This window comes from Falco naumanni, chromosome 20, assembly GCF_017639655.2.
Source record: "Falco naumanni isolate bFalNau1 chromosome 20, bFalNau1.pat, whole genome shotgun sequence".
NCBI classification, from domain to species: domain Eukaryota; kingdom Metazoa; phylum Chordata; class Aves; order Falconiformes; family Falconidae; genus Falco; species Falco naumanni.
In genome coordinates, this window is record NC_054073.1 from 2879299 (window position 1) to 2898484 (window position 19186).

The following is a 19186-nucleotide window of genomic DNA, read 5'->3' on the forward strand; positions in this document are numbered from 1 at the left end:
GCGCCCCCTGCAGGGCGGGGCCGGCACAGCGCCGCACATCGCGGGGAGGGGGAGGCACCCCAAAACCCGGCTGGGGCGGGGCACGGCGCCTTCCCCCCAGCACCCCCTGTGCCACCCAGCACCCCCCTTTCTGCCTCCACCCTGTTATGCCCCAGAACCCCATTTCCCCCCAGCACCCCGTGTTCCCCCCCAGCACATTGTTTCCCCCCCCAGCACCCCCCTTTCTGCCTCCACCGTTCCCCCCCAGCACTCCCTGCTTCCCTCAGCACCCCCATTCCCCCCAGCACCCCGTGTTCACCCCCAGCCCCCCGTTCCCCCCAGCCCCCCATGTTCCCCCTCAGCACCACATTTGCCCCCCCAGCACCCCATTTCTCCCCCAGCACCGTTTCACACCCCACACCCTGTTGCCTCCCCAGCACCATTAATCCCCCGCACCCCATCTGCCCCCCCAGCACCCCCTTTCCCCCCCCCCATTTCCCACACCCGCACAGCTCAGCCCAGCAGTGACTTTATTGCCCGGTGGCAGCATCACACAGTGTGTCTGGCTGGGGCCCCCACGGTACCTGGCCCTGGGGGGCACAACGGCAGCCCCCAGACCCCCAAAATGGGGACCCCTTCCTTGGGGGGGTGCTGGGTGAAGGCTGGGGGGGCGGGGGCAGCCACCCCAGCACACTACGGCACAACCCCCTCAGTTCTACCCCCCTGTGCCGTGCTGCCGTGGGGCTCTCCAGCCCCGCTCCTTCCCCGCCGCGCTGCAAGAGAAGGGGGGGCCATGATTCATGATCGGGTGACAGGGCTCAGCCCCCTGCCCCCCAAACCCCTCCAGGGACCCCCTGGCACCCCTCGGCCCTGGCTTACCCGCCGTAGTGCCGCAGCACGTACTCCTCGAAGCCATCGGCCGCCTCCTCATTGCCCCGCTCCCGCCGCGCCACCTCCTCCAGCAGCTCCTCCACGTCATCCACGAAGTCCACGAAGCGCAGGTGGTCGTGGGCGAAGGTCCCGTCGGCCCCGAAGGCCCCGTCCAGCCGCGCCGCCAGCCCCTTGAAGTGCCCCCCCCAGCCCAGCCGCCCCATGAAGTCCTCCAGTAGCTGCAGGAATTGCGCCTTCTGCACCGGCTCCAGCGCAACCCCCAGCACCTCCTGCCCCTCCTTGCGGGCGCAATCGGCCACCCCTGAGCATCCCTGCGGCGCCCGGTACCGGCTGAGCGGGGGCAGCTCGTGGGGACCCCGCTGCGGGGGGCCGGGAGGTGATTTCCCCCAGGCTTTGCCCGGTTTGTGTTCCCGGGGGGGCCGGGGCTCCTTGCCGTGCTTGTGGGGTTTGCCGTGTTCCCTCCTCTCCCGCTCCTGTGGGGCCCCCCCCGGTGCCGTGCCGCTTGTGCCGCTTGCTCTCCTTCTTCTCTGCCTTGAACGGCTTCTTCCAGGCTCCGGGAAAGGGCTTGGACCCCCCCACCTCCAGCTCCCGGCCCAGGCGCTGCTCCAGGGTGTTCAGCTCCTCCACAAGCCCCCCGAGATCCCCAGTGCCCTGTGCCCGCTCCAGAGCCCCCACCAGCTCCCGCCGCACCGCAGCCAGCCGGTCGTGCCACCGGGCACCCTCCGGCCACACCGCGTCCTCACCACGGGCCGGGGCGCCCGCGCTGGGAGGCTGCTCTGCCTGCCCAGCCGGTGGGCTGCCCGGTGGTCCCGCAGCCCGCAGGCGCTGCAGCTCGGCGCGGGCATCGCGGAGCGCGGTGGCCTCCTGCTCCAGCGCCGCGCGCAGCCGCGCGTTCTCCACAGCCAGGCTCTGGTGCTGCGCCGCAGCCGCTTTGCCATCGCTCCTCTGCAGAAGGGCGTGCAGCTCTTCCTTCTGGGCCTGGGGGGGCAGGGGGGGTCAGTGGGGTGGAAGTGGGAGAGCGGCATCAGGATCCAGCATCCCGCTTCTCCCAGCCCGGCCGCGCTCGCCCACCTGCAGCTCCGCCTGCATGAGCCGGATCTCCTGGTTCTCCTTGGCCAGCTTGTCTAGGAGGAGGCTCACGGACTGCACGCTCTGGGGGTCCCCGGCGTCCGACGGTGGGGGCTTCTGCTGCGAATCCTGGGGGAGAGGAAAGCTGGGAGCCCTGGGGGGGCTGGGGGCACTGCCTCCCCTTGGCCAGCTCAGCGGTGCTGAGCCCCGGCTGCGGACCACCTCCTTACGTTGCCGTCAGCAAGCAGCGGTGACTCCGGGTCCCCGGCCACTGTGTCCCGGCTCACCACGCTCTCCACCGGGCCTGGGGGGGAACAGGGTCGGGGGGGAACCGGGTGGGGATGCCCCACCGTGGTCAAACACCCGGGCTGCCATGGGGCCGCATTCTGCCCGACCACGACAGTCCCCTGTACTCACCATCTGCCGCATCATAGATGCCACCTGGGAAGAGGAAAGGACAATGAGGGGGATGCCAGGACCTACCCCTGAGACCCCCACCCTGCATCTGGGACCCCCCCTCACCTAAGACGACCAGCAGCCCCACAGCCACCAGCGCCAAGGCGCCCAGCAGGTACTTGCTCATGCTGAGCCCATCGTCATCACCGGCCTCCAGCGTCTGCCGGCGCAGGGCAGGCACGGGGTCCGGCGGTCCAGGACGGGGCTCGTGGCCCTGCCGTCGCCGCAGCCCCTCCGTGTCGTCATCGCTGCTGGTGCAGCTCCCCTCCTCTGTTGGTGGCCCTGGGGAGGGACGGGGGGACCTCCAGGGAGGGGCTGCGCCCCAGCACGGCCCCCCCCCGGCTGCTCGCCTGCCAGGGCCTGACCTGCTTTGGGGGTGTCAGGGCAGGGTCCCGGCTCAGCGTCGGGCTCCTCCTGCTCGCTGCCATGCGGCACACCGGGCTGTGCCGAATCAGCCGGGGTGGGCACGGCCCCGGGGTCCCCACACTCCTCCGGGTCCTGCGGACAGAGCGGCTGGGGTGTTACATGTCCCCATGGATTGGGGGGACGTCAGCCCCCCAGCCCCCCACTCACCCCCTGCCTGCTGCCCTCGGCACGCTGGCTCTGGGCGGTGAAGGCGGATGCACCGTCGGTGGCTGCGGAGAGGCAGAGAGCAGCAGTGAGCTGGTGACACCGGGGGGGACACCGGGTGTGCCCCCATCCCTGCATCTGCCACCTACGTGGGACAGCGTCCTGGGTGCCTTCCTCCAGCTCCTCATCCTCAGCCCCTTGGGAGGTCGAATCCTGCTGCGGGCCCACTGTGTCGACGGGCAGACCCTGGGAGAAGATTGGGGGGGGGGGGGGCAGGTGACACCTTCACCCTGACCTCTGCGGGCCCCCCTGCGCCTGCAGCTGGGGGCAGAACGGGGGGTGCCCCCAGCCCACACCTCACTGCCCGCCAGCACCCAGGTGCTGTCCGAGTCCCGCCAGTCTGATTTCTCTGCCATGGGGCTGGTCCGGAGCCACCTGCGAGGAGACGGATGGACAGACAGACGGGCGGAGGGAGGGAGGGAGGGAGGGAGGGATGGACAGAGGGATCGAGGGACAGATGGAGGAAGGGAGGGACGGACAGATGGAGGGATTGAGGGACAGGCGGATGGACAGACAGACAGACAGAGGGACTGAGGGACAAAGGGACGGACAGACGGATGGAGGGGGGACATGGACAGGTGGATGGAGGGACAGACGAACGGAGGGAGGGAGGGATGGACAGATGGATGAAGGGATGGATGGATGAAGGGACAGAGGGACGGACGGAGGGAGGGATGGACAGATGGAGGGACTGAGGGACAGGCGGATGGACAAAGGGATGGACAGATGGATGGAGGGACAGATGGATGGAGGGACAGACCAACGGAGGGATTGAGGGACAAAGAGATGGGCAGACGAACGGAGGGGGGGATGGACAGACGGGTGGAGGGATGGATGGATGAAGGGACAGAGGGACGGATGGAGGGACAGATGAACGGACAGATGCCGGGACAGACAGATGGAGGGAGGGATGGACGGATGGCCAGACGGACGGACAGGACCCGGCTCCCAGCACCGCCGGGGTTTGACCGGGAGAGCCGCAGACCCCCCCGGCTGCCGCAGGGAGCGGCCCCACTCAAAGCCCCGGCAGGACCGGAGCCCCCCGGACCCCCCCGGCAGCAGCTGCCACCGCGGAGTATTTTTAGCCGGGTGATGCCACCCGGCAGGTGGACGGGGACGCGGGGCCCGGCATGGGGACACCATGGCCCGGCACGGGGACACCGGGAGCCCCGCTCGGGCTCCCGGCAGACCCGGGAAGGCGGGGGGGGTGTCTCGAGCAGCCCCCGCCGCCCCCCCCGCCCCGGGGACCCGGAACCGGCCCGCAGGGAGGGTGTCACAGCGTGTGACAGCCGCGCCGCTGCCAACCCCCACCCCCGCGGTCGCAGCAGCGGGCGATGCCCGGTCACACCGTGCCCGCCGCCCCTCTGCGCACCCCCGGCCCGGGGCTGGCCTCCGCTCCCGGTACCGGCCCCGCTCCCGGTACCGGCCCCGCGGACTGCACCGCGCGGTCCCCGGGGCAGGCGAGGGCCTCTGGGGGCCGCCCGGTACCTGGTGGCGCGGCCGCGGTCCCGCCGGTAACTTTCCCCGGTCCCTCCGGTAACTTTCCCCGGGGCCGGTCGCCGCCCTCGGGAAGGGGCGCGCACGTGACGCCAACAGCCAATGGGGGCAGGAGGCGGCCGCCACCGACCAATGGGACGGGACGGGGCGGGGGCACGTGAGGACCCGCCGGTACCGGACACCCCCCCCCCCTTCCCCCCACCCCCCCCACCCCCCCGACGGGAGCGGAGCCAGACACGGACACGCGCGTTTCATAATTTTATAGCGACGGTACAAAAGTTTCCATTACGATCGGATAAAATTGAGGGGGGGTGGGGAAGGGGGGTGGGGCACCGGGACCATCCCGAGTACCGGAGGGAGGAAGAGGCGGGAAGCACCGGAGCACGGGGAGGGGGGCACCGGGACCACGGCACAGCCTCCAGGGGAGTTATAGATGGCGGTGGGACCAGATTTCCCCCCCCCCCCCCCCCCCGCAAGGGTATTGCCACCCCTCCCCCACCAGGCAGAGCTGGGGGGGCGCAGGGTGGCACCGGGAAGCCTCAGCCCCCGAGGGCCGGTGCACCGGAGCCGGAGCCCCCCTTGCAGCAAAGGGTTGGCAACGGCACGGAGCCCGCGGCGGGTGCCAGCAGCACGAGGAGCTGCAGCCAGTGCCTGGTGCCGTCTCTCTGGCTGGCGAGGGGGGGGGGGGGGGGGGCAACAGCTACAAAAAAAGGGGGTTTGGTCCTAAATTGGTGGGGGACGCTGTACACGGCGGCGGGAGGGCGGCTCAGCCGTCATTGGCGGCCACCAGTTGTCCCATGCCCTCCCGGACGTAAACCGACTGGATCTCCTTCGTCTTCAGGCAGAAGTCACAAGCCCAGACGGCGGAGGCCTCGGTGGTGAGCAGCCCGTAGGCGTTCTCCGTCATCCCCGTGCACTCCCGGTGGAACCACTTCTGGCACGAGGCCTCGCACAAGATGGCATCCTGGTCGTCGTTCACTTCGTTGCGGCAGGCCCCGCAGGGGTACACCAGCCCCGGTGGCGGCTGGTGACCGGACCCGCCGGCCGCCTTCCCGGGGGGGGGCGGCGGGAGGCTGTTGGTTTCGGGGGTGCCGGCGCCGCGGCCGGCGCTGTTGGGGGCGAAGCCAGGCTGCGCCCCGTTGACAGCGGCAGGAGAGCCCGAGTGCTGCTCCTGGGCGAAGGTGCTGGGGGGCGGGTTGAGGTTCTTGCCCCCCTCCTCGCCGCCGGCGGGGAAGCCGGGATCAGCCCCGGGGAAGGGGCTGGCGGTGGGGGGCAGGGGGGGCATGCTCTGCCCAGGGCGCTGCATGGGCGACTGTCCAAAGAGATTGCCGGGCTGGCTGAAGCGCTGAGCCACTGCCGGCCCGCCGGGAGGGTTGAGGGCCGGCCCAGGACCCATGTCCCCCCGGGGGGGCTGCCCCATGGTGGGGGAGATCATGGGCCCGAAGCCCCCGACGGGCCCCTGCATCAGCTGCCCCATGGGGGGGCTGAAGTTCTGTCCAAGGGGCTGGCTGAAGGGCTGCCCGGGGAAGCTCATGCCCCCGGGCTGGACGTAGTTGGGGTTCTGGGGGGGCATGCTGAAGGCCGGGCCGATCTGCCCGGGGGCGAAAGGCGGGGGCTGCCTCCGCAGGGGCTGCGGACCCCCGCCATAACCGGGGGGGCACCTGCGGTGACATCCCCCCCTGGACGCGGAAGCCGCCGAAGGGCACCGGGCTGCCCAGGAAGGGGGCGGGGGCTGCCCCCACCTTGGGGGCCCCGAAGTCATCCTCGAAGGGGTTGGAAGCCACCAGGTGGTCCACCATGGGGGTGGGCGGCGGGGCGAACTCCGAGAGGTGCGAGTAAGCGGGACCCTGCGGGGAGAAGGCGGCGGTCAGGGCTGCGGCCCGTCCCGGTGCCGGTCCCGGTGCCACCCGCAGCCCGGCCCTACCTGCGTGTTGGATTTGCGCCGCTTCTTCTCGGGGCTCTTCATCTGCAGCCCTGCGGGGACAAGCGGGGCCGCGTCAACCAGGGGCCCGGGCCCGCGTCAACCGGGGCCGGCCCGGCCACCCGTGCTCACCTGCCTTCCCCTGCTTCCGGCCGGGCCCGCTGGCGGCGGCGCTGCCCGCGGGGTGCGGGGGCCCCGGCGGGGGCGGCGGGGCCGGGACGCCTCCCTCCAGCTTCTCTGCGTGCGGGGCCGCCATGGCCCTCACTGCCGCCGCAGTGCCATAGCCCCGCCGCCGCTCCTCCGCGCGGCGAGCCCCACCGGAACCGGAACTCGCGCGGGGCCAATCAACGTGCGCGGAGGCGGGGCGTGCGCGCGTGGGAAGTACCACAGCGCGCTGGCTGGGGTGGGACCGGGGCGGACCAAGCGCTGCCCGCTGGGGGGTGGGTAACGGGGAGAACTATACGCAGGGGCCTGGGGGAAGAGGGGGGGGGGCGGACTGGACCAACTGCGACGCGCGGGGGAAAGCGGCACGGCCCGTGGGCCGCGCCCGTAGGGGAGAGGGGGAACGGACCATCGCAAGGCCCCCGGGGGGGGGGGGAGGGGAAGGAGGGGCGAAGGGCCCATGTGCCGACCAGGGGGCGCCGCCGCGAGCCCCGTGCCCCCCCTCACACGAGCCAGGGACTAGAGAAATACCAACTTTAATACCAACCGCCGGTTCCTTTGGTATAGCGGGGCCCGGGCGGGGTGCCCGGGGCTGGGAGGGGGGGAAGGGCTGCGCTTTGGCTTGGGGGGGTTAACACCGTGCATGCAGGGGGACACCCCCGCCCCCCCCCCCCCCCCCCCCGGGACGGAGCCCAGCCGGGACCCCGGGGGCTGGGCAGGGAGGGGGGCGGGGAGCACGTCCCGGGAAGGGGTGGGGGGGGCAGGGGGGGGCAGTGTCCCCAAGCCCCCCGCCCAGCGGCTTTGCATAAGAGTGGGACCTGCGGGGTCAAGGCACAGAGTTACACATAAAGTGATCGGGTACAGTCGGTGCAGGGCTGGCCGGGCCTTGTGCTTGGGGGGAGCCGAGCCCCCCACGGCCCCCACCCTCCACGCAGGGGGCGAGGCGAGGCAGCCCCCCCCCCCCGGCACGGCTCCGCCAGCCCCCAGCCCGTGGGCACACCGGCGAGCGGGAGCATGGCCCCGGCACAGCCCCGGGGCCGCCTTTTGGTAAGAGCTGAGCTGCTGTGCAAAGGCTGGAGCTGGGAGGAGGTGGGGGCTTTGGCAACGACAGCCCCCCAGCCCTGCCGGCAGCTCCCGCCACGCCGCCTGGGCCCCCCCACGGCCACCAGTGCCGCGTGGCAGAGGGGGACGGGCCCCCCAGTCATGTCCAGGCTCAGTCCCGGGCACAGCACGTGGCTGAGGGTCCGAGGGCTCCCTGGGGCAGGGAGCAGGGCCGGGGGGGCTGCGCACCAGGGCCCCCCCCCCGGCGCTCACAGTCTCCGCTCCACCGGCTGCTGCAGGCACATCTCGCTGCCGGCCGAGATGATGGGCAGGTGATTGTCCATGTGGTAGCTGATGAGGTGGCTGACGCTCTCAAAGCGGTGGTCTTTCGTCCGCACCTGGGGGAGGGGGGGGACAGCAAGGAAGGGGCATCAGGAGGCTGCCGATGCCCACAGGGGGGCCAAAGCCACCCACCAGCGGGTAGCAGCCCTCACCCCCCACACTCCACCAGGCTCTCTGTGCCACCAAGCCAGCCCAGAGATGTCCCCTGAGGAAGCCCAACATCCCGGTGGCTCTTGTAACCCCCCCTCCCAAGCCACACAAAGCCCCGTCCCCAGCACATTCCAAGGACTCACCACTCCCTCGGGATCCACGAGCAGTAGATGCTTGGGCTGCCCACCCTGCAAGCCGGTCAGCACGTACTGACCGGGGGTGGTGGTGCTCTCCCGCACCAGGAAGTCTCCATTGACCTTCAGCAGCTTCTCGGCCTCCTTACGGTTCATCTTCCCATGGTACCAGGGCTCCCGCCTCAGCTGCTCCTCCATGGAGGCCACCACCTGGGCAGGGGGCAACCCCACAGGCACAGATGGGGGGACACGCAGGGCATCTTCAAAGGGCTCTGCAAAGAGAAAGGAACGTGGAGGGGGGGTGATGTGACTGACCTCACCGCCACCACCCCCCAGACCAGCACAGACACCCCCCTGGCCAGGCACAGCCATGGCCGCCATCGCACTCACTCATGTCGAAGAGGTCCCTCTGGGCGCTGCCGTTGGCCGTTGCGGGGGTGCCAGCAGCCGCCGCTTGGCGCGTCTTGTCCATGTTCTGCACGTTGACGTAAGACGGGTCATCGAACAGGTCTGTGCGTCCCAACACACCTGCCGGAGCCGGGTATTTCTCTCTCCCTGCTACGAAGAGCACGGTGGTCAGCAGGGCTCCATCCTGCCGCAGCCCCAGCGCCAGGGCGTGCTGCTGGAGCACTTGGGGTCCAGGAAAGCAGAGACCGGCCAGATCCATCACGTTACCTTGGGCAGGAGCATGCTGCTTCCGAGGGTCGTACTCCCCACCAGACTGGCCGACAGGCTGCAGGGAGAGAGATGGGTGCTGAGCCCTGCTGTGCTGCCCACCCCTTCCCACCACCACCCCGAGGTTCCAGGGGGACACGTGCCATGGCTTTGGTGGTGGAATAACCCTGAGCCAAGCACCCGCAGCCCGCCTGGCATCCCTGCATCTCCCTTGTAACATGGGGTCTCCCCAAGAGGATGTGCCCGGAGCCTTACCAGCGTGGCCCCCAAGTGATTGGGGGTCTGGGCAGCCCCGTCCCGCAGCCGCATGTCCACGACCCCCCCAATGGGGGGCTCCTTGCCAGGGAAGTCATTGTAGTACTGGTGATCTGGAGGTGGTTCGTCCTCTTCCTCATCCCAGGCAGAGCCATCAAACCCCGCCATCCTGGGGGGACGTGGCACGGATGAGCAGCCGACCGCAGCCAGGGCTGCAGCCCCTCTCCAGAGCCCAACTCAGACACCCTCCCACCGTCCCCCTTCCCACACAGCCCTGCCCTTACCTGTCATGGGGTGTTACCAGCTTGGGGGGGTTTTTCAGGTACTGCTTGAACCGCAGCTCGAAGGCCTGCCCGATGGTGCTGATCACGTCCTGCGCCAAGCCCTCGGGGCACTCCAGGATATGGCAGGCTGGGGAGGGAATGGCAGGATGGGAGCACGGAATCCCGATGCTCTCCACCCCTCCAGCCTGCCCTGTGCACCCCAGAGCATCCTTACAGGGGACCCAGTGCCTCCCCACCACCCTGAGCTGTGCCTAAACATCCACCCAACGGGGCTGTGGCACTTGGGACCCCCAGCAGCATCCTCACCTCGCTGGTTGACGGGGTCTTTGGCAACATAGGCGACATATTCGGCTGTGTCCTGTGGGCAAGACGCCGGTGGTGAGACAGGACTGCCAGGGAGACTTTAGAGAGAAGGCAGGAGAGGCACCAATCCCTAGCACGGGTCAGGGCACACGTGGACGGGAACCCCACGTACTCACCGGGTCTCCCCCCGAAGCGAAGGAGATGGACTGCATGTGGTGGTTGGCAATGATCTGCAAGGCAGAGAGTTTGTTGGATGTAGCTAGGAGCTCCTCTGGGTCCAGCCAGAGGTGGCACCTCCTGCCTGCCACGTTCCTTGCAGGGCTGGCCCGGCTCGGGGCCTTACAAGCTTCCAGAGCCTTGGTTATGAGCCACAGGCCACCAGGAAAAGGGCTGGGACACCAACAGGGCTATTGGGAGTGGGATCAAAACCAGGAGACCTGGTCCCACATCAGGGGGACCTGGGGGTCTCCCAGTCTCCAAGGCAGATCCTGCAAAGCATGCGGGATATCGCCCCAACCTCCCCATCCCCAGGGACTGAGGGGAGGTGGGCACTCAGCAGGTCACCCAGCCCACCCACCCAGCCCTTAGGGAGGCTGAGGACATCTCCCCTGCCTCGGTGGGGCCCAGGGTGAGGGACACGAGGACTCCCGCTCATCTAAAGCCAGCTGCCCGGCCCCTCGCCACTCTCACCTGCTTGCAGTCAGAAGCCATGAGGTTGAGGCTGCTGGTGGAGATGGTCAGGGTGATGGGCATGCCGGCAAACTTCAGGTTGCTTTTGCCCAGGATGGAGTTCAGGGACCGGCCGCAGGGCTGGGGGCAAACGGCAGCATGGGGAAGGGGCTCCCCAGGCCAGGCACAGCCTGGTGGCGGGGGGACACCTTGCTGCCCTCCGTAGCAGAGATGGGCACCTCGTCCTCACCACCGCCCCTGCCAAGCTGGGAGGTCAGTGCCCCCAGCTGCCCAGCCTGGGCACAGCTAGGTCCCGTGCCCCCCGCAGCCCCCCCCCCCCAGCCTCACCTTCCTTCTCCGCACAGCTCCCTTGGCACCAGGCACAGCCTCGCACACCAGCCCGATGGCCTCCCTGCAGGGAGCACAGCAGGGTGTCAGTCCCCACAGCGCCTGCGCTCCCCGTTCCCCTGTGACCCCCCAGCCAAGGGACCGAGGACACGGGAACCAGCGCAGAAGGGACAGGGTGACAAATGGGAAAGCCTCGGGCGGCGCCGGCTGTGGCTCTCCAAGCAGGGGAAGCATGCTGGCGTTAATATTTGATGGGGCTGAAGGCAGCCCGGCCACCTTCACAAGACCCACCCGCCACCAGAGGCTGGCACGGGGCTCGGACCACCCCCCCAAAAGCGGCAGCCCCTTGGGAGAGGCAGAGCTCACCTGGTGACCTGTGTCCTGGTGTTAAAATCCAAAGCCCTCATGGACTGGAGGACTTCCACGCAGCCCATGTACTGGGGGAGAGAGCAGGGTCAGCCTGGCCACCCACAGGGTCTGTCCCCTACACAGCTGGGGTGGGGGCTGGAGCCCCGAGCCCCCCAGCTCCGCAGTGCTGACCTCCCGGCTATCCCAGTGCCCACCTGCCACCCCCAAGGCGCTTCGCAGGAGGTGCCCACATGCCCATCGTCACCCTTCCCACACTCCTGCGGTCCCTGGCACTCACCCGGACGTGGTAGGAGACCCCGGGCCCCATGACCTTGTCATCTGGGTGCAGCCAGCCACGGGTGGGCTTATTGACAAAGCTGCCGTGGCGGGTCCATTCGTCACCCCCCAGCTGGCCGCCTTCCACCCGCGTCTTCTTCCCACAGCTCAGCTTGTTCATATCCTGGGAACAGACAGTGACAGGTCCTGCTGAGTCGGGGCCGGCAGCCCCCCCTGACGCTGGTGCCAGGGTCCCGGCAGGGCCGGGGTCCCCCGGGCTGCCGCCAGCCGAGGAGCCCCGCAGGCTGAGCAGGTTGGCGGGGTTGGAGAGCTTCAGGTTGGCCATTTTGGGAAAGAAGGAGCAGAGGGTGGTGGGGCTGTCCTCTGACTCGGGCGAGAGCTCCCCAAGAGGCACCATGGGGCTGAGGGAGGAGGAGGAGAGGGAGCCAGGCAGAGACCGCGTGCTGGTGAGGGACTCCACCGGGGAGGCTGGGACCCCCAGGCCCCCCACGGCCTCCTCCAGAGAGGAGACGGACTCATTCCGCAGGTGGCTGTATTTGCTCTTCTGCAGGAGATCCATGCTGGAGAGAGGCGCGGGGTGGAGGTGGCTGGCAGGGTCTCACGGGGGCCCCACGGAGAGTCCGGGCGCCTGCAGCCGCCAGGAAGCCGCCCCCAAGCAGAAGCGTCGGCCGAGCTCCACGCCAGCTCCACGCCAGCCCGGCATGGCTGGCAGGGAGAGCCAGCCCCGGGACGCCAGGCAGCGGGTCAGGGGGCTGCCCGCCTCCGTGCCGTCACAGCCGATCGTTCACGATCGGCGTCAGTAAGGATGCGCGGACCCGGCCAGAGGGAGAGTGACCCCACACTCCCGCCACAGCAGGGAGGAACGAGGGACGCAACGATGCCCCGGGGAGCGGGGCTCAGCACGCTGGACCCCCAACCTGGAGGTCCTCAAGCCCCCCAGCCCCACAGCGCTCCGGAAACAAATCCCATTGTCTTCCACCGGGGCCGGATCCAGCCCCTTGTGCCCAGCCGCCGGGTCCAGCACGGCCGCCCTCCGTCCCAGCCCCAGCGCTGCCCCTGCCGCACCAGCCGCTAAGAGGAAATCAAAAGCATGAATATTTAAAGCCCTGAGACAAGGCAACCACAGAGCGCATCCAAGCCCAGCCCAGCCCCGTCCGAGCACCGTCCAGGAGCGAACAAGGTCCTTCTGTGGCGGCCAGCGCTACGCAAGCCACGTGCCGGCGGTGAGCAGCCGCTGTTGGCTCCCCAGGCTCTGCCGGGGGGGCCACGATGCCAAGATGCCGCCGGTGCTCACAGCTGCTTGGGATGCAGGGACATCCAGTCCTTCGAGAGCGAGACTTCGGGCACGGATCTCACCCGGAGGGCTAGCGGGAGGAAGAGGATGCCAGGGAGCAGGATACAGGTGGGCTGTCCAGCAGGCAAGACAGGGCTCAGCGCGGACCCCCGGCTGTGATGGGGAGCCGGCGGGAGAGGCAGTGGCTGCTGCTAATTGCTGCTGCTTCCCGCATCCCGGCCGGTGCTGAGCAGCGGCTCCTCCCGGGAGAGAAGGGGCTGCCGTTAATCGGAAGGGCCGTGCTGACTCACGGGTGGCAGGGCAGGATCTGGCCGCGGCGGGGGCTGCGCAGGGCTGGGGCGCAGCGCAGGAGGGGCTCCCGGCGAGGGGTGGGGACCCAGCGCCTATCTGGAGCAGAAAAATCAAGGTCACAGGCGGAGCTAGCGGGAGCCGGCAGTGAGAGCATGTCGGGGGGCAAACCTCAGCCCCTTTACCGTGGGGAGCTGGGCAGAGCCCCCACCTGGCGTTGAGGGGTGCAGGGGCAACTCTCCCCCACTCTCGGTGCCCCAGCACACTGGTGGGACCTCGAGCTGGCCGGGCTGCACTGCCCGTACCCCCGCCGCTCTCCACGGCCTCATCCCCAGCAGCCCCCGTGGGGGGCAAGAGCTGTCCCCCCACCACCTCCCATGGGCTGAAGCGGGGATTTCGGGCAGCCCCGTGGTGCCCAACCCCTATGACCCACCACAGGCCAGGACCTTCCCTGACACCGGGCACTCCGCAAAACCAGCCACCGAGCCCAAACTGGGTAAATCCAGCCCAAGGGAAGGGCTCTGCCCTGCTTGGACCCGCTGCCGGGCACTGCTCCGTCCCGCTTCCCAAAGGCTGGCACATCGCCACGGGGACAGGGAAATGGAAGCCAGGACGGAGCTGGAAATAGCCTCCTGCACAGCGCGAGGAGCTGCAGCTCACGCCAGCGGGTCCATCACCCGCCTCCTCTCGGCGCCGGAGCATCGCCTCAGCCGCACGCCCCATCTCCGCGAGCGCCAGCCCCCACCTCAGCCACCGCCGGCGGTGGTCCCAACAGGCGCAGAGAGCCCCTGCCAGCCGTCCCGCAAAGCTCCTGTCCCCACCGAGGGCCCCCGGCCGCTCGGCGCTGTGACCTTCCCGTGGCCGGCAGCGCCACTGCTCTGAAGAAAAGCAGGAAGCCCAAGGCCAGGGAGCCAGGAAGCCGCCAGCCCCGCGCGGGGCCAGCCACAGCCCCCGGCTGCTGGGGGGACCCCGCCTGGCTGGCGTCGAACGGGCGCAGGGCAGCGGGGTTCACCCACGAGGGTCCCACCGTTGGCTGTGGTCGCACGGCATGGGCTCCATGAGCCTGGACACCTCCCCAGCGCCCTGCCAGCAGGGCAGGAGGGAATTGCGCAGGGGCAAGGGGGTCTCCTCGGCCCCCTCCCAGCACCCTGGGGCCCGGCTGTCACTCAGACAGGCCAGGGCTTGGAGCAGCTGTCCCCAACGCCACCGAGGGGTCGGTGCACCTCAGGAGTCAGAGCTCCCCGCTCAGACGGGGCCTCTGCTTTTGTAAGATGGAACAATTCCTGATTTTATCAGGAATTGCCCAGGCCAGCCAGCCCATGTCATGCCACCAGCCTGCATCAGCTCACGACAAGACGTATGGCTGCTCCCAGCCCTCAGAAACCAGAGATGCTGCTGCCACGGCCCTCCCAGCCCCAGAGCCCACCCCAGGGCGTCAGAGCCCCTTCCCCAGCAGGCTCAGAGCACAGAAGGCAAACTGAGCCGGGTGCGGAGCCACCGAGCAGCAGCCCTGCCCCATCCAGCCGGCAGCAACCCTTCCCCTTGCCAGGCAGCCGGCGGCAGAGGACGAGCGGAGCAGCCAGAGCAACCGCCCCAGGGAGCTCCAGGGACACATCCCGGCCCAGCCGCTCTTCGTGCCCCGGCAGCAAGGAAAGACGTTGGATCCTCCTTGTGCACGGGAGAGGCAGAGGGACGCCAGCTACTTTTAGGCGCCTGGGGCTGGGACTTCATGCGCAGCCCGAGGCGAGGAAGAGGAGCAGAGAGGGGATGCTCAGGGGCCAGCTACCAGGCCAGCACCCGACATCCTCCCAGGAAACACAAACTGGGAGCTGAGTCAGAGACCTGGAACACGCCAGTGGCTTGGCAAGAAATTGCAGCGAGGAGCAGGCAGCCGCGTGCCGGCCGCTGCCGCACGTACACAGACCCCCTCGCTCCGACAGCAGCCACAGCGGAGCCATCCCCAAGCCTCCAGGGCTGGGGAGAAGACAAGAAAAACACTCAAATCCAGCCAACAGCTGTTTTTTTCCCCCCAAACTTCACAACAGCTTTGCACGGCATCTACGCATTCCTGCACACAACCTCTCCGCCGCTCAGGAGAGGGGCTAGGAGACGTCAGCAGAGACCTGGGGAGGAGGCTGGGGCCCTGCCAGCAGGGAGAGAGGGGAGGCAGGATCCACCACCGAAGCCACCTAGCCCTCCACCGAAGTCCTTACCACATACTCCATCGCCGGCGGAGGGCAGGGCAGGCCCCAGGCAGGGAACAGAAACACACAGCCCCTCTCGTCTGGCACTCCGACCTGCGGTTCGGGGACAAACAGGGAGTTAGCCAGCCCTGCCCCAGACCGCCGAGGTGGTGGCCCGGCACCAAGAGGCAGACCCTGCTCCTCCTCACTGACAGCAGGTGGACGGGGCCGTAGCAGCAGCACGATGCCAACAGCCAACACACGGGCGAGAGAGCCAGGGAAGCCTCCTGCTTCCCACCTGAGGGAGGGCAGAGCTGGGATGCACCAGGGCAGGAGGCCAAGCCTGGCTCTGCTGAGGCTTTGCCCACACTGGCAAACCGTGTTGGGGGCCAAGAGTCACTCTATGACCCAAGACAAGTACTAGAGCCGATCCCTGCCCAGCCCCAAAACCAGTGCCCAGAGGCCACACACAAGCAGGGAGAGCGGAGGCAGCCCGGGGGGCAGAGCTGCCCCCTCCTGCGCACCCCCTCGGCCAGCACCCTGCTGCAAAAGCACGCCCGGAGCCCCTGGGGAGCGGTGAAGAGGGGAGTCGTGGAAAGAGGCTACGAGAGGGGAGCCAGGAAGGGCAGGAAGCTCTGCAAGGGGAAAACAAGGCAAGCGAAGCAGGAGCAGCTCTGGAGCCACTGCCCTTCCCACCCCCATCCCCCAGCCGATGCGGTTCAGACCGGCCAGCCGAGCAGCAAACATGATTTACTTCCTCGCAGCAATCATGCCCTTATCTGGGGCCTGCAAAGGCTGCGCTGGAGCCCAGGCGGGCACTAACGTGATTAGCTCGGCAGGCAGGGAGATAAGAAGGGCCCTGCTTGGCAAGCAGAGCGGCACAGATCGACCCTGCACAGGGCCCGGCAGCACCGCGCCGGGTTGCTCGCTGCTGAGCAAAGGCAGCGACAAGGTCCTCCAGACACTGGAGGCTGAGGTTGGCGGCACAAAATGAGGATTGAGACCCCGACCTGGGGTGCTCAGCCTCGCTGAAGCCTCCTAGGGGCCCAGTTCTGTCCTCCCCGAGGAGGGGACGCTGCCCCACGCAGCTCCCAGGGGCACAAGCGGCCCAGCCCTGCTACTCCCCCATCAAAGGGCTGTGGGTGGACACTTGGGTTCCACTTGGTGGGAAGAGACGGCATCTTTGACCCCTCTGGAAGAGGCTGAGGCTGGGTTGTTCCTGGGGAGCACTGCTCAAAGCTGCCCTTTGCCCACAGGCTCCTGCAGCACCAGCCCAGCAGAGCCGAGGTCACATTCCCTCAGAATCTGGGGTCTCCCCAGGCCAGAGTAGTGTGAGGGTGACCTGAAAGTTAACTGGAGCAGCAGGGACAGCCTGAGACGGACGGACACACAGCCAGCACCCACCGCCGGTGACAAGGCAAGGGCCTGCAAGGGGGAACATCCACCCCTGCCCGCAACAGCTGGGTCTGCCCCGCAAGGCTGGAGGCAGGAGGGTGCGCCCAGGCACTGCGCAGGCCCAGGATCCCTCCGACCCCAGCCAGTGCCCCATCCAGTCTGGGGCGCAGGGACTTTCCCCAGACCCTCAAGGCGGTCCCCTGCCCATGTCGCACACCAGCACAGGGCCCTGAGCGCCGGAGCGATGCAAGCCGGAGACCAGCGAGTGGCTCCGGGGACACACAGCAGCCGCCACAACCAGGGGGTCCTGGGCACCGCAGTCCCCCCAGTACCTGGGGGCAACTGAGCAGGCTGGCCCAGCCCTGCCGCGGCTGGGCCACCCAGGGGAGGGAGCCAGGCCTGCGCCCCCCGCTCGGCTCCCCCGCGCCGAGGGAACAGGGAAGGGGGGCCGGGCCCCGGGAACGGCTGCGGCGGGACCCCCCACTCGCTGCAGGGAAGGCGGCGGTGAGCAGGGAGGACTCAGCCCCGGCGGCGGCAGCACCGTCGCGGGGGCTCCCTGGGGCACGGCCCAGCACCGCGGGGCCTCACCCGCCCCGGGAGCCCAGGGCCTGCGCGGCCGCCGAGGCCGCACCAGAGCCCGCCGCGGCCCCTGGGCGCAGCCCCCCCGCCCCGGGCCGGCCCGCGCGCTCACCGGGGCACCATGGGTCTCCCGCCGGTCTCCTCCGGTCCCGGCGGCCGCGGTGCCCGCCCGTCCTCCCTCCCCCCGCCGCGCCGCCACTCACTTCCGGCTCACGCCCTCCAGCGCGGCCTCACCGCGCCCCATCACGTGACACCGGGCCGTGCCCGCCCCGCGAGGCAGCTGCGCCGTAGCCCCGCCCAATCCGGCCAGCGTTGACCAATGAACTCTAGCGCTGCGCCTTAACGCCCCGCCCCCCAGGCGCTGTGAACCAATGGGAGCGAGGGGCGGCGGCGTTTGAAAGCGCGGCGGGGGCGGGGGCGCCAACGGCCCGGCGGGGCGCTGAGGCGAGGGGCGCGACGGGGCAGCGGCGGCGGCGGGGGGTGGCCGGGGAGGGGCGGCCAAGGCCCGCCGCCATGGCGCACAAACAGATTTACTACTCAGACAAGTACGATGATGAGGAATTCGAATACCGGTGAGGCGGGGGCGGGAGAATCGGTAACGGCTTCTGGGTGGGGGTGAGGCGGGGTGGGGGGTGTGCTGGTCACGGGCCCCTGTAGGGTTTGTGGGGGGGCTGTTCTGGTAGCGATTACCGGGGGGGGGGGAGGGGAACAGTTGTCCCGGTAACGGTTACGTTCCTAGGTGGAGTGAGAGGGAAGTTGTCTGGATAACTGGGGGGGTGGAGGTTGTCCGTTATAGGCGTCGCTTGGGGGGGAAGGCGGGCAGGCCATGGCGTCCTGGTGGGACCGGGGGGGAGTTATCCCGGTAGCGGATCACCAGTGGGTGATGGATGGAAGTCCCGGATCCCGGTAACGGTTCCTCAGTGGATCGGGGGGGGCTCCCAGATCCCGATAACAGTTCCCCTGTGAATCGGGGGGGTGGGGGTGGGGTGTCCCAAATCCCAATAACTGTTCCCCAGCGGGTGATGGAGGGGAGTCCCAGATCCTGGTAGTGGTTCCCCAGGGGGTGATGGGGAGGGTCCCGCATCCCTGTTACAGTTCCCCAGGAGGTGATGGGGGATTCCCCAGATCCTGGTAACAATGCCCCAGGGGGTGATGGAAGGGAGTCCTGCATCCAGGTTATGGTTCCCCAGTGGGTGATGGTGGGGTTCCCAGATCCTGGTAAGTTTCCCATGGGGTGATGGAGGGGAGTCCCGGATCCTGGTAATGGTTCCCCAGGGGGTGTTAGAGGGGAATCCTGGATCCTGGTTACAGTTCCCCAGTGGGTGATGCGGGGGGCATCCTGGTAATGGCACTGTATTGGGGCAGGGGGCTGGTCCCGGTAACGGTTCCCCGGGGGAACTCTCCAGTCAGGGGGGTGGGGGGATGCTCCTCAGTGCTCCCACTCCCTGCTGAGGGGTGCGGGGGCGCAGGCATGTGATGCTGCCCAAGGACATCGCCAAGCTGGTGCCCAAGACCCACCTGCTGTCAGAGTCGGAGTGGCGGAACCTGGGGGTGCAGCAGAGCCAGGGCTGGGTCCACTACATGATCCACGAGCCAGGTGAGCCCCGGGGGGATGGGACGGGACAGGTGGCAGTGGGGGGGCCTGGCCTGACACCTTCTCCCCCACCAGAGCCCCACATCCTGCTCTTCCGCCGACCACTGCCCAAAAAGCCGGAGAAGCGAGTGGCCCCCAGTCCACCGAAGGCCCCGGCCCACCCAAGCTGAGACAGCACCTTCCTCCTCCTCAGCATTCCCGCGGGGCTGCGCCCCACGCCATGCCAGCGGGTGCTAATGATGCTCGGGTGCTGATGATGCTCGGTGCCACCCGGGTACTGCCGTGGCCGGTACCGGGGGTCCTCCCAGCCACAAGGCCGGAGCGTGCTTCAAAGCGTTAATAAATGGATGTTTGGGAGCTCCCGTCTGCTGGGGTGTGTGTGTTACAAACCAGAGGTGGGTGG

General features: G+C 69.0%; 4 protein-coding genes across 10 annotated transcripts; 1 reads left to right on the plus strand and 3 right to left on the minus strand.

Annotated features, from left to right (window-relative positions):
• Positions 1-492: 492 nt before the first annotated feature.
• Positions 493-4600, minus strand: PBXIP1 (PBX homeobox interacting protein 1). Its single transcript, XM_040618569.1, is given in 12 exon segments — positions 493-752; positions 859-1362; positions 1364-1848; positions 1942-2067; positions 2169-2242; positions 2356-2379; positions 2461-2676; positions 2760-2892; positions 2968-3029; positions 3114-3210; positions 3321-3399; positions 4513-4600. Coding segments are annotated over 11 exon segments (1839 nt in total). The 5' UTR covers positions 3381-3399; positions 4513-4600; the 3' UTR covers positions 493-694.
• Positions 4601-4766: 166 nt separating this feature from the next.
• On the minus strand, positions 4767-6776 carry PYGO2 (pygopus family PHD finger 2). The gene is given in 4 exon segments (XM_040618716.1): positions 4767-6173; positions 6175-6368; positions 6446-6495; positions 6575-6776. Coding segments are annotated over 4 exon segments (1254 nt in total). The 5' UTR covers positions 6699-6776; the 3' UTR covers positions 4767-5287.
• A 348-nt stretch (positions 6777-7124) lies between these two features.
• SHC1 (SHC adaptor protein 1) lies at positions 7125-17524 on the minus strand. Of its 6 annotated transcripts, none has more exons than XM_040618573.1 (14): positions 17302-17365; positions 15246-15329; positions 11452-11613; positions 11172-11242; positions 10806-10869; positions 10479-10598; positions 9965-10018; positions 9792-9843; positions 9486-9612; positions 9202-9370; positions 8947-9004; positions 8662-8826; positions 8281-8543; positions 7125-8043 (listed from the first exon to the last, which is right to left on the minus strand). In XM_040618573.1, the coding sequence occupies exons 2-14, from the start codon at positions 15255-15257 to the stop codon at positions 7915-7917; spliced, it is 1446 nt and encodes a 481-aa protein (XP_040474507.1). In that variant the 5' UTR covers positions 15258-15329; positions 17302-17365; the 3' UTR covers positions 7125-7914. The 6 variants fall into 6 exon arrangements, with proteins under 6 accessions (XP_040474507.1, XP_040474506.1, XP_040474510.1 ...); XM_040618572.1 differs by having other exon boundaries at positions 8662-8829; positions 17302-17364; XM_040618576.1 differs by lacking the exons at positions 15246-15329; positions 17302-17365 and adding an exon at positions 17393-17524 and having other exon boundaries at positions 8662-8829.
• CKS1B (CDC28 protein kinase regulatory subunit 1B) lies at positions 12728-19140 on the plus strand. Of its 2 annotated transcripts, none has more exons than XM_040577823.1 (3): positions 12728-12852; positions 18659-18786; positions 18859-19140. In XM_040577823.1, the coding sequence occupies exons 1-3, from the start codon at positions 12728-12730 to the stop codon at positions 18951-18953; spliced, it is 348 nt and encodes a 115-aa protein (XP_040433757.1). In that variant the 3' UTR covers positions 18954-19140. The 2 variants fall into 2 exon arrangements, with proteins under 2 accessions (XP_040433757.1, XP_040433758.1); XM_040577824.1 differs by lacking the exon at positions 12728-12852 and adding an exon at positions 17629-17761.
• Positions 19141-19186: the final 46 nt, after the last annotated feature.